Source organism: Cebus imitator, unplaced genomic scaffold (assembly GCF_001604975.1).
Source record: "Cebus imitator isolate Cc_AM_T3 unplaced genomic scaffold, Cebus_imitator-1.0 Scaffold417, whole genome shotgun sequence".
NCBI lineage: Eukaryota > Metazoa > Chordata > Mammalia > Primates > Cebidae > Cebus > Cebus imitator.
This window is the reverse complement of record NW_016107732.1, coordinates 1,251,926-1,264,402: the sequence shown is the minus strand read 5'-3', so window position 1 is coordinate 1,264,402 and position 12,477 is coordinate 1,251,926. Positions and strand designations below refer to the sequence as shown.

The 12,477-nt window shown below is 45.1% G+C and overlaps 1 protein-coding gene and 1 pseudogene across 2 annotated transcripts; both read left to right on the top strand.

The window, feature by feature from the left end:
• The first annotated feature begins 341 nt into the window (after positions 1-341).
• LOC108289951 lies at positions 342-1,332 on the top strand (annotated as a pseudogene).
• A 6,481-nt stretch (positions 1,333-7,813) lies between these two features.
• Positions 7,814-12,255, top strand: CUNH19orf18 (chromosome unknown C19orf18 homolog). 2 transcript variants are annotated; one of them, XM_037731721.1, is made up of 5 exons: positions 7,814-8,383; positions 8,491-8,595; positions 8,922-8,938; positions 9,423-9,550; positions 11,620-12,255. In XM_037731721.1, the coding sequence occupies exons 1-5, from the start codon at positions 8,263-8,265 to the stop codon at positions 11,948-11,950; spliced, it is 702 nt and encodes a 233-aa protein (XP_037587649.1). In that variant the 5' UTR covers positions 7,814-8,262; the 3' UTR covers positions 11,951-12,255. The 2 variants fall into 2 exon arrangements, 1 of the variants encoding a protein (XP_037587649.1); XR_005197029.1 differs by lacking the exons at positions 8,922-8,938; positions 11,620-12,255 and having other exon boundaries at positions 7,814-8,595; positions 9,448-10,252.
• Positions 12,256-12,477: the final 222 nt, after the last annotated feature.

The window sequence follows — 12,477 nt, the reverse complement described above, 5'->3', positions numbered from 1 at the left end:
TGACAGGGACTTAGTGGCCATTAGAAAACCAGATTATAGGCTGGGCACAGCAGCTCATGCCTGTAATCCCAGCATTTTGGGAGGTCAAGGCAGGCAGATCCCTTGAGATCAGGAGTTCACTGCTCAACATGGCGAAACCCCGTCTCTACTGAAAATACAAAAATTAGCCGGGTGTGGTGACTTGCACCTGTAGTCCCAGTTACTCGGTAAGCTGAGGAAGGAGAAAAGCTTGAACCTGGGAGGCAGAGGTTACAGTGAGCCACCGCACACCAGCCTGGGCAACAGAGCAAGGCGTTGCCTTCCAAAAAAAGAAAAAAAGGGCGGTGACGAGGCGGGCCCATGTGCTGATTCCACGTGGGTGCCTGTGCCACACAGCACGGCGCAGTGCGGGGTTGCCATGGCAGAGCTGCAGTAGCTGCAGGTGCAGTTCGCGGTGGACTCCATGGTGAAGAGTGGAGGGAGTGAACATTCAGAAGATGCAGGGTCTTATGCTCCGGTACAGCGCCAGCTGTTGTGAGGACAGCCAGGCCTCCATGTAGCAGATGCACCAGGGCATCAAGCGCTGCCATGCACCTCTGGTGCAAGCCCAGGCTTTGGTCACCAGTGAGTTGGAGAAGTTCCAGGACCTCCTGGCCAGGTGCACCATGCATTGCAATGACAAAGCCAAAGATTCAATAGATGCTGGGAGTAAGGAGCTTCAGGTGAAGCAGCAGCTGGACGGTTGTGTGACCAAGTGTGTCGATGACCACGTGCACCTCATCCCGAAGATAAAGGAGGCTCTCTCATCCATTGGGAAATACCAGTCAGTGCCAGTGGCTGAGGGCAAAGATATACTTTTATAAGGAATTGGGAATTTTGGTCTTTAAGCAAAGTTTATGGATGAAGAAATTAAGGATGGCAAAAAAAAAAGAAAAACGAAAGGAAAGAAACAGACTGTGCCCAAGAATTCCACCAAGGTTTCCTGGCTGTGGATTCTGGAGGCCCATGGCTCAACCCCTGTTCCTGGGGACAGAGTGTATGTATGAGGAAGTCCTCTCTGACTGCCTCCTTAAGGCCCAATATCAGAATACCATATGTGCAAAGCTCACATCCATAAGTCTTAATGGGAACTAGGCCCAGGTCCTGGTGGCACAAATTATGGGTGAGGACTGGACCATTTAAATAACCCATACCAACCAGATAAGGGTACACTGGGTTCCTTCAAAGGTAAAGGCAAACTGAGGCTGTGACTGACTAGCATAGATATTGAATTAAACGTGTTGGCCAGAACCACTACAGAGAAATAGCCACTGGGCACCCTTCAGGTATCTATCATTTGGGTATTAGAGCCTCAATGGGGTAACCTAAGCACTGAGGTGTTTTTTTTTTTAATTAAAAAAGAAATTTGAGACATGGTCTCACTCTGCGGCTGAGCTGGAGTGCAGTGACATTCACTGCAGCATTAACCTCCTGGGCTCAAGTGATCCTCCCATCTCAGCCTCCCAAAATGTGGGGATTACAGGCATGTGCCACTGCACCTGACAAGCGCCAAGGTTTTGATAATAGTCAAGCACCGTTAATGCCTGGGAACCTTTATGGCTGGCCACATAGGACTGTAGAAGGAGAAACAGTGGGAATAATCCCTCTTTGAGTAAATCTTGAGGGTCAGGCTGAGGGCCTCAGTTCCTTGTCCAGGTGACGCTGTGGCATGTTTGCAGCACACCTGAGGCAGCTCCTCAGTTACCCACTCTGTGCTTTGGATGGCGGGACCAGGGCTCAGCTGGTTCCCATGTTGCACCCTGTTCCAAGATGAGCTGGTCTATGCAAACCTACCCCCAAAGTCTGAGGAAACCTGACAAATCCAGTTTCTCAGAAAGAAACGTTTAGCAGGGACTTATGAACAGAAACCATGTCTCAGGTGGTGGCAAGACAAGAGGGTGGATCCCAGGACCAGGGCTTCTACACTGTAGGAAGATGTAGGGTCCAGCCCTACAGGGTCCTGTGAGCCCCTCTCTGCTGTGTGGAGACCAGAAACTGTAGAAATAAAAGACACAAGACACAGAGATAGAGAAAAAAGAGTTTGGGCCCAGGGGTCCACTGCCAACCAAAGAGCGGAGTCCAGCAGTGGCCCTGAATGCCTAGACGCTCTGACTTTTATTGAGCACAAAGCTGGGGGCAGGTTAGGTAGAGTGTGGCATTAGTGCTTGGCGACTGGAGGCAGGGTAGATAGGGTGTGGCAGTGATAGGTTCAAGTACATCACGTGTCATACAGGTAGGGGCTAAGAAATTTCTAATAGCTGAGATGAGGTAAGGAGCATAATGCGTCAGCAGTTTTCCATACTTGTTAAGAACAAAGACATTAAGATTTATATTACTTTTACTGATTGTCTTTTTTTTTTTTTTTTTTGAGACGGAGTTTTGCTCTTGTTACCCAGGCTGGAGTGCAATGGCACAATCTCGCCTCACCGCAACCTCCGCCTCCTGGGTTCAGGCAATTCTCCTGCCTCAGCCTCCTGAGTAGCTGGGATTACAGGCACGCACCACCATGCCCAGCTAATTTTTTGTATTTTTAGTAGAGACGGCGTTTCACCATGTTGACCAGGATGGTCTCGATCTCTTGAGCTAGTGATCCACCCGCCTCGGCCTCCCAAAGTGCTGGGATTACAGGCGTGAGCCACCGCGCCCGGCCCTGATTGTCTTTTCTAAGAAAAAAGGAACCAGGTGCAGAAGTAGAACATGAAAGTGGACACAGAATGTGACAACTGAAACACAGCATCACATAGAGACATTTAAGCCCCTGGATGTCTGCAGGCCTACCTAACAGTGTCAGGCCTACCGCAAGAGCTTGGAGGAGTGGAGTTTTCTCCTAACTCCCCTGAAGAAGGAGATGTCTCGGCCATTTTGGATGTCTCCTTCCCTAGCTGGCTAAACAGCAGGCACTTTCCCAGCACTGTCGCTGCTGCACAGCCAAGGGACTCTCCAGTAGCCCTTATATGGGCGTGACAGAGGGATTGCCTGAGGGCATTTTTTTTTTTTTTAATTTTTTTTAAAGACGGGGTTTCACCATGTTGGTCAGGCTGATCTTGAACTCCTGACCTCAAGTGATCTGCCCGCCTTGGCCTCCAAAGTGCTTGGATTACAGGCGTGAGCCACTGCACCCAGCCAAGGGTCATTTCTTTCACAATGTCACCCCAGGTTTACACTTCCGACCTTAGAGGCATTAGCAAAAGAATTAGGATCACCTATGTATAACTAAGATCACATATGAATGATAACTACTATGGTTATATTTCTAGTTACTTTCTTCTTCATTATTTATATGGAAATAGACTGAGGCTTCTGGCTCCTGCCTCGGCACTTCCGGGATCACCCCCTACAGGAAGAGTGTACACGTGCCTCAGTGGGAGGTTAGGGCAAGTTCTTAAGGGCAGGATTTGTGGACAGCACCTGCTCACATGCAAGGAACCATAGATAAGATAGAAATCTTAGCAGCATCCGGGAACCGGGTTTAATCAGAAGTAAGCCTGGTAGGACTAGGCATGATGGCTCACATCTGTAATAGCACTTTGGGAGGCCAGACAGGAAGGTCGCTTGAGCCCAGGCATTTGAGACCAGCCTGAGGAATATAACAAGACACTATCTCTACAAAAAAAATTTTTAGGCCAAGTGTGGTGGAAGATGCCTGTAATCCCAGCACTTTGGGAGGCTGAGGCGGGCCCCTCACTTGCGGCCAGGAGTTCAAGACTAGCCTGGCCAACGTAGAGAAACCCCATCTCCCCTAAAAAAAAAAAAATTAAAAACTGCAAAAAATCTTAGCTGGGCATGGTGGTACGCGCCTGTAATCCCAGCTACTTGGGAGTCTGAGGCAGGAGAACCACGTGAACCTGGGAGACGGATGTTGCAGTGAGCCAAGATTGTGCCACTGCACTGCAGCCTGGACGACAGAACAAGACTGTCTCAAAAAAAGTTTTTATTTCTAGATTTTAGAACCCTCTATGTTACATTTTGTGAGATTATTAGTTATCTTTTCAGACATGTTCTAGATATGCACAAGCTGACTGGAGGTACAAAAATGTATTTTTGTAGTGTATACTCGTGTAAACAACATAAAAACTGAATCTGTTAAGATACTACAAACAGTTCTGAGATTAACTCCAAGTTCCACACACTTAAGGTCTGATGAGGTGTCAAAGAGAAATTGTACCCAGACACTTCTTTGACATGGCAAGGAAGACTTTATTCAAGGCTACAGCAAAAGGGGAGTGGTTGAATTCTGAATGCAGGAGGGATGTCTGGGGGTTTTTGTCCACAGGCAGGGTGAGGGAGAGGACAGAAAACTACCAAAAGAAATATGGTTATTTATCAAGGACGGGTGAAAATGAACTGAACTGGATGTTAAGGGTTGGGGGAGGATTCTGCTAAACTGGCTTTAGCTTGCGTCTTGCTAAAAATGAGCTCAGTAGGCCAAGGATAGCAATAAGGCCTAGTCTAAAAGACAAGTGTGACTAAAGTTTGGTCATGGAATCTTTTTTAGAGGAATGCTCAAATGAACTTAGAAATGGACTCGATGGACAGGTACAATGGCTAACACCTTTGGTCCCAGCACTTTGGGAGGCTGAGATGAAAAGATCACTTAAGTCCAGGAGTTAGAGGCTGTAGTGAGCCATATTTTTACCACTACCCAGCCTGGTTACAGAATGAGACCCTCCCTCTATAAGAAAATTAAAAAGAAAGAAATGGACACAAATCTGGGAAAACTGGTCATTTTCCATATGACCAGTTTGTTTCTGTATGTCCACAAGACATTAATGAATGCATTCCACCAGACACAATTTTGATTTATATGCACAGGCATTATCTACATTACTCTCAAATATCTACAATTTAACTTTTATCTCCTAGGAGATGTAAAATTTCTTAGTAAATGACAAATGAAAGCTGAAATGGTCTGGTTGGAGGAGCCAGTCAGGGCATCTGCTCAATTCTAAAGACTTTCACTGTCAGGCTTGGTGGCTCCTACCTGTAATCCCAGCACTTTGGGAGACCGAGGTGGGCAGATCGCCTGAGGTCAGGAGTTTGAGACCAGCCTGGCCAATGTAGTGAAACCTTGTCTGTACAAAAAATGCAAAAATTGGCTGGGCTGGTGGCGGGCGACTGTAATCATAGCTACTTGGGAGGCTAAGGCAGGAGAATCGCCTGAACCTTGGAGGCGGAGGTTGCAGTGAGCCAAGATTGGGCCACTGCACTCCAGCCTGGGCGACACTCCATCTCAAAAAAAAAAAAAAAAAAAAAAAACTTGCACAGACTGGGAGTGGGATTTACACCTCTACTCTCAGCACTTTGGAAGGCCAAGGTGGCCAGATCACTTGAGGTCAGGATTTCGAGACCAGTCTGGCCAACATGGCAAAACCTCGTCTCTATGAAAAATACAAAAATTAGCTGGATGTGGTGGCTCATGCCTGTAGTCCCAGCTGCTCGGGAGGCTGAGGCATGAAAATGGCTTGAGCTCGGAAGGCAAAGGTTGCAGTGAGCCAAGATCACGTACCACTGCACTCCAGCCTGGGCGACTGAGCCAGACTCTGTCTCATAAATAAATAAATACTTTCACAATTTTATACCTGCTGTGGCTCCAGAATAGACCTAACTAGAGAAGCCAGTGAACTCATTCCACGTTCAGCCAATTATACCAGCAGCTTAACAGAGCTACTCAGATATTTATATAATCCTATTTGAACAACAAAATACTCTGTGTACATCTCTAGTCGTACAATAATTGAACGAGGAACAAGCAATAGTTAGTCTCAGCCAACACCTTGATTTTATTATTTATTTTGAGATGGAGTTTTGCTGTTGTTTCCCAGGCTGGAGTGCAATGGTGCTATCTGAGCTCACCGCAACCTCCGCCTCCCAAGTTCAAGTGATTGTCCTACCACAGCCTCTTGAGTAGGTGGGATTGGCTAATTTTGTATTTTTAGTAGAGACGAGGTTTCTCCATGTTGGTCAGGCTGTTCTCGGACTCCTGACCTCAGGTGATGGGCCTGCCTCAGCTTCCCAAAGCACCTGGCAACACCTTGATTTTAGTAGGGAATCAAGGACTGCAGAAAATGTGAACTAATAAATGGGTGTGGCTTAGACTGCTGGGCTTGTGATAATTTACTAGGCAGAAATAGAAAACCAACACATAGGTGGGTAGAGAAGCCACTGGACCAGAAGATTCTCAGCATTCTATTTTCTGACATGAGCTGCCTAATATATAAAAAATTTTATTTTAATCAATTATGTCTATTTATTTATTTATTTTTTAAGAGACAAGGTTTCACTCTGTCACCCAGGCTGGAGTGCAGTGGTGCAATCACAGCTCACTACAGCCTTGGACTCCTGGTCTCAAGCAGTCCTCCCACCTGGATCCCAAGGAGCTGGGACTACAGGTATATGCCACTACGTCCACCTAATTTTTGAAAAAAAATTTTTTAGAAGGCCAGGCACAGTGGCTCACGCCTATAATCCTAGCAGGCAGGTGGATCACCTGAGGCCATGAGATCTTGACCAGCCCTGGCCAACATGGTGAAACCCCATCTCTGCTAAAAATACAAAAACTAGCCAGGCATGGTGGCATGTGCCTGTAATCCCAGCTATCTGGGAGACTGAGGCAGGAGAATCGCTGGAACTCAGGAGGCAGAGGCTGCAGTGAGCCAAGATCATGCTACTGCACTTTAGCCTGGGCAACAGAGAAGACTCCATCTCAAAATAAACAAATAATAAAATAAAATATTTTTTGTAGAGACAGAGTTTCACCATGTCACTCAGGCTGGTCTCAAACTCCTGGGCTCAAGCCTTCCTCCCATCTCGGCCTCCCAAAGCACTGGAATTACAGTCATGAGCGACCATGCCCAGTCAACAGCCTATTTCTTGTTGCCTAGGCTGTAGGGCAGTGGCATGATCACGGCTCACTGCAGCCTCGAATTCCTGAGTTCAAGTTGATCCTCCCGCCTCGGCCTCCCAACGTGCTGAGATAACAGGCACTGCACCCATCCTGTTGGTGTTTTACTGTCATCCCTCGTATCCATGGGGGCTGGGTTCCAGGACCTCCCATGGATACCAGAATCCACAGATGCTCAAGTCCCTGATACATGTTGTATTTGCATATAAATTATGTACATATTCCATCATACTTTAAATATCTCTGGATTACTTATGATGCCTAATGCAGTGTAAATGCTCTGTAAATAATTGTTATACTTTATTTTTTAGGAAATGCTTAATAACAAGAAAAAATGTACGTGATCATAAATGAATTTTTTTTCTGAACATTTTCTTTTTTTTTTTGAGACAGTGTCTCGGTTTGTCACCCAGGTTAGAGTGCAGTGGTGCGATCTCAGTTCACTGAAATCCCTGCTTCCTGGGTTCAAGCAATTCTTCTGCATCAGCCTCCTGAGTAGCTGGGACCACAGGTGCGTGCCACCATACCTGGCTAATTTTTATATTTTTAGTAGAGACAGGGTTTTACCATGTTGGCCAGGCTGGTCTCAAAATCCTTACCTCAAGTGATTCACCCGCCTTGGCCTCCCAAAGTGCTGGAATTATAGGTGTGAGCCACTGCACCTGGCCTTTTTTTTTTTTTTAAGACAGATTCTCACTGTGTCACCAGGCTGGAGTGCAGTGGTGCAATCTCAGCTTACAGCAACCTCCACCTCTTGGGTTCAAGTGATTCTCATGCCTCAGACTCCCAAGTAGGTGGAACTACAGGTATGCACCACCATGCCCAGCTAATTTTTGTATTTTTAGTAGAGATGGACTTTTGCTATGTTGGCCAGGCCGTCTTGAACTCCTGGCCTCAAGTAGTCTTCCCATCTTGACCTCCTAAAGTGTTGGGATTACAGGTGTGCACCATCGTTCTTGGCCCTTTTTTCTTGACCATCTTCCAAGTGATGTTGGTGGAAATCACCGATGGGGACCTATGCATGCAGAGGGCTGATTGTAATTGAGTTCTTTCTGCCTCCTCACTAATCTACACACTGTAGGCAGGGACCTGGTCTCATCCATGCCTGCATCTGCAAGCACTGCCCACTTACACCAAAGTCTCCCCATTGGTCAGCTTAGTTCCGTGAAGGAACTCCATTTCCACAGCAAGGACTGACCTCACACTGGTGGCTCCAGGTCACTGCCCAAACATTCTGAAGGGAAGAGAACTTCTTGGTTCCGCAGATAAATATAGGGCAAATGCTGGACTGTAGCTAAGTATTTCCTTCATCCATAGGATAGAATACTGACAATTTGTGAGTGATGGACAAGGTTCAGAGTGGTTTCCTCTTTTTCTTTTTGTTTTTAATGGAATGCCCACTTCATTTAGGCTTGCTGTATGCAGATGGACTCCATCCAGCTGGAAACATAACAGGCTTACCAGGTAGCTTCAACTATTGGTTTTACTTGACTCAGGAGAACTGAAAAGCTGTTTCAGGGGAAATTTAAAAAGAGTAATTATAATTCACCTCAAAAAGTTTTCTTTTCAAGGCAATAAACAGTCACAACCACCCAGAAACATAACCAAAGACCCCAAAGTGTTCTTTCGTAACACCCAGTTATCTGGGATTCAAGGGGCTGCCTCCAGATCGATGGGTGAGTCATTGAATTTCTCATTCAGTAAAGTGAGATTCATAGCCTGGAGTCCTTTTGTCTGCTATGTGAATGTGTACTATGTGCTTGCTGGTAGAAAGATCCATAAAATATAGTATAATTAGGTAAACATTTGCTTGGAAATTAGATCTTACACTTTTCACTCTCTGTTAGGTTGTGCTTTCTCTTTAGGGATTGTCATTTTCTTCTCCTTCATTTCACTTTAATTAGCACACACAAAACCCTTGATCCCATCCTGATTACATATATGTGTTTGTTTGACTTGAATTGTAATTTGATGGATGTTTTGGTGAATCATAAGATGAAAGCCACTTCCCCTTCAGCTGTCAACACAGCGGGTGTTGTCATACAGAGTCAGGGACCCAGTGTCTCTACAGAGCAGACCCAGGATGGGAGGTAAACTTGAGTCAGGGATTGTTGGGAATGAAAACTATATTTGTTCACATAGGCTGTGAGATCTAACTTCAGTATTTTCTAAAATTAAGAATGCTAGTCTGAGCAACATGGCGAAACCCCATCTCTTCAACAACACACAAAAAAACAGGCGGATATAGTGGCACATGCCTGTGGTGCCAGCTACTTGGGAGGCTGAGGCAGAATAGCTTGAACCCGGGAGGCAGAAGTTGCAGTGAGCTGTGATCATGCACTGCACTCCAGCCTGGGTGACAGAGCAAGACTCTGTCAAAAAGAAAGAAAGAGAGAAAGAAAGAAAGAAGCTATTTTTAAAAGTGTTTCTGGTTTTGAATTCTATCCCCCTCTGTAAGGATAAGTATGTTAACTGAAAGACAGCTAAAATGAAAATTTTTGAGCACTTCTTTTCTTTCCATTTTTTAGCAATAATTCAGCATAGACCTGCTCTTGTTAAAGTAATTTTAATTTCGAGTATAGCCTTCAGCATTGCCCTGATATGTGGGATGGCAATATCCTGTATGATATAGTAAGTATCTGCTTAATAACATCTACTATCCTTAAATAAGACATAACAAGTCAACTGACGATTATTTAGTGTCAAAGGATGATGATGATATTTCTTATAATTGCTAAATTATTATGTGAATACAAATTTCCAAATTAGTGTTTTTCAAAATGTGGATTGTACTCATGTTGGGTCGTGATACACATTAAAAAAAAAAAAAAAAGAAACAGGACAGAATACAATTCAGCAGAATAGAAAATATCAGAAAACATAAATTATTAATATAAAAGGCTGATGTTTAAACTTTTCAAACACACATGTGAGACAGGCACACACACAGACACACGGTTGTGAAATATACTTCTTACTGGGAGTCATGTTCAAAAATGTTTGAAAGACACAGTTTGAGATGCTGACATCCTCCCAAAAATTCAGTATTTTATTTTATTTTACTTTTTATATTTTACTAGAGACTGGGTTTTGCCATGTTGCCAGGCTGGCCTTGAGCTCCTGGCCTCAAGTAATCCACCCGCTTTGGTCTCTCAAAATGCTGTGATTACGGATGTAAGCCATCATTCCCAGCCCCCCCGAACATGGCCTCCCAAAGTGCTGGGATTATGGGTGTAAGCCACCATTCCCCCAGAATTCGGTATTTTAAAATGAACTTGAGGCCAGGTGCTGTGGCTCACGTCTGTAATACCAGTACTCTGAGAGACCTGAGGTTAGGAGTTTGAGACCAGCCTGGCCAATGTGGTGAAACCCCGTCTCTACTAAAAATACAGAAATTAGCTGGTTGTGGTGGCGGACGCCTGTAATCTCAGCTACTCAGGAGGCTGAGACAGGAGAATTGCTTGAACCCAGAAGGTGGAGGTTACAGTGGACAGAAATCGTGCCATTGCACTCCAGCCTGGGCGACGAGCAAAAACTCTGTCTCAAATAAATGAAAATAAAATGAACTTGCTACTTTGGAAGGAATCTCAACAGTACACCGCAGAAAAGAGCGATCACACTCTGTTTTACTAGAAATGTGTCAGTGCAGTCTGGGGTGATAGCAGCTTTGGGGGAAGATACATCACCGTCTTCACAAATAAAGCTTTAGGTCAAGCTCTTTCAAGTGATATAATCGTTTTGAAATTCACAGTAGAAAAGGGTGTGACATACTGTGACCTCATGCTGTTCTGACCAAACCAACAGACTCTGACTCCTACTTTATGATTCCATGCTAGGATTCCATTCTATCCCACCAGAAACAGCTTGAGAAGTACATGATTGCTGGCTTCATTAGAATTAAGTATGAAAACAGGAGACATATTGCCATGTGTGGGATATTTTTTTGGGTAGCTATGTTAAGACCACCTTAGAATAGGTCACATGAAGGCAAAGTGAGATTAAAGGTAACGGGAAAAATTTTGATAATGAGAGCGTAACCTGCGTGCTTGCTTGTGGGTTATCTCCACTACATCGACTTAATTTATGTAACTGTATAGGCCAGAGGCAGTGGCTCACACCCGTAGTCCCAACACTTTGGGAGGCCAAGGCGGGGGTGGATCCCTTAAGCTCAGGTATTTGAGATCAGCCTGAGCAACATGGTGAAACCGTGTCTGTACAAAAAAATACAAAAATTCGCCAGATGTGGTGGCATGCACCTGTAGTCCCAGCTACTTGGGAGCCTGAGGCAGAAGAATCGCTTGCACCCGGGAGGCGGAGGCTACAGTGAGCCAAGATCATGCCACAGCACTCCAGCCTGGGCAACAAGAGTGAGACTCCATCTCAAAGAAAGAAAGAGAGATGATTTGTCTTGATTATGGATTTTTTGTCAACATCTTAAGTTTTGAACCCAATTTGAGTGCCTTGTTCACTTCTAGTCCTGGCTTTGATCCATGCTTTGGGATGATCAAAGTTACTCCTTACTACAGGAAATGGCCTGACCATATAGACATTTGAGATCTGACCATGATTAGTCCAGTTTCAAAGTCTTATTTCTGCACCCACCCCGCAAGCAACTCCTTTCCAGTCAAAATGTGGCATGATTAAGAAATGAATTATTCACCATGAAAACTGTGCTTCTAAATTAATTTACCATTCTCCAGTCAACTGGCACAGGCTGAGGAAAGACAACGGCTTGAGTCACTTTATAAGAACATCAAGATACCATTATTAGGAGACAAAGAAGAGGACTCAGAGAACGAGGATGAGTCTATGCACCTACTTCCAGAGAATGAAAAGGAGCTGGAGAAGTTCATCCACTCAGGTAGAGTGACCTGTCACAGCCACTCACAGGAAAGCCAGGCTGGCCGCAGTGGCTTGGTTTTCAAAGGGAAAGATAAATGGGAGTTAAGACAGTTTGAAGTAAAGGAGACAAATATTCACAGCCACACTTACAGACATGAACCTTTCTCATCAAATCATACAGATGGGTAAACAGCTGTGGGGTTGCTCAGCTCCTTTTGCAGGGCAATTCCATGGATCTAACAGAGTTCAGGAAACAAACTTTTCCCAGCACAAAACATTTCCCTTAAACATACTCATTAACCGTGATGTTATCCTGCATTCAGAACACAGGCAGATGTTTCACCTGCACCATCTGTCTCCATCTGATGTGAAAATAGGATCCAGACTCACAAAATAGAGGCCACTACCCCAGAGTAAAAGTTCCCAGCATGCCATGCCTACCACAGACATGTTCTGTTGTCCTTGTGAGAAGAGGGTGACGTTGCTCATTTAAAATGGATTTTTTTTTTTTTTTTTGAGATGGAGCTTCGCTCTTGTTACCCAGGCTGGAGTGCAATGGCGTGATCTCGCCTCACCGCAACCTCCGCCTCCTGGGTTCAGGCAATTCTCCTGCGTAGCTGGGATTACAGGCACACGCCACCATGCCCAGCTAATTTTTTGTATTTTTAGTAGAGACGGGGTTTCACCATGTTGACCTGGATGGTCTCGATCTCTTG

Excerpts from the sequence above, each read along its gene's own strand:
- CUNH19orf18 (XM_037731721.1), top strand. The coding sequence starts at position 8,263 with ATGGACAAGGTTCAGAGTGGTTTCCTCTTTTTCTTTTTGTTTTTAATG. Across the intron at positions 8,384-8,490 it reads AAACATAACAGGCTTACCAG|GCAATAAACAGTCACAACCA; the intron begins GTAGCTTCAACT and ends TTTCTTTTCAAG. Across the intron at positions 9,551-11,619 it reads GCAATATCCTGTATGATATA|TCAACTGGCACAGGCTGAGG; the intron begins GTAAGTATCTGC and ends ACCATTCTCCAG.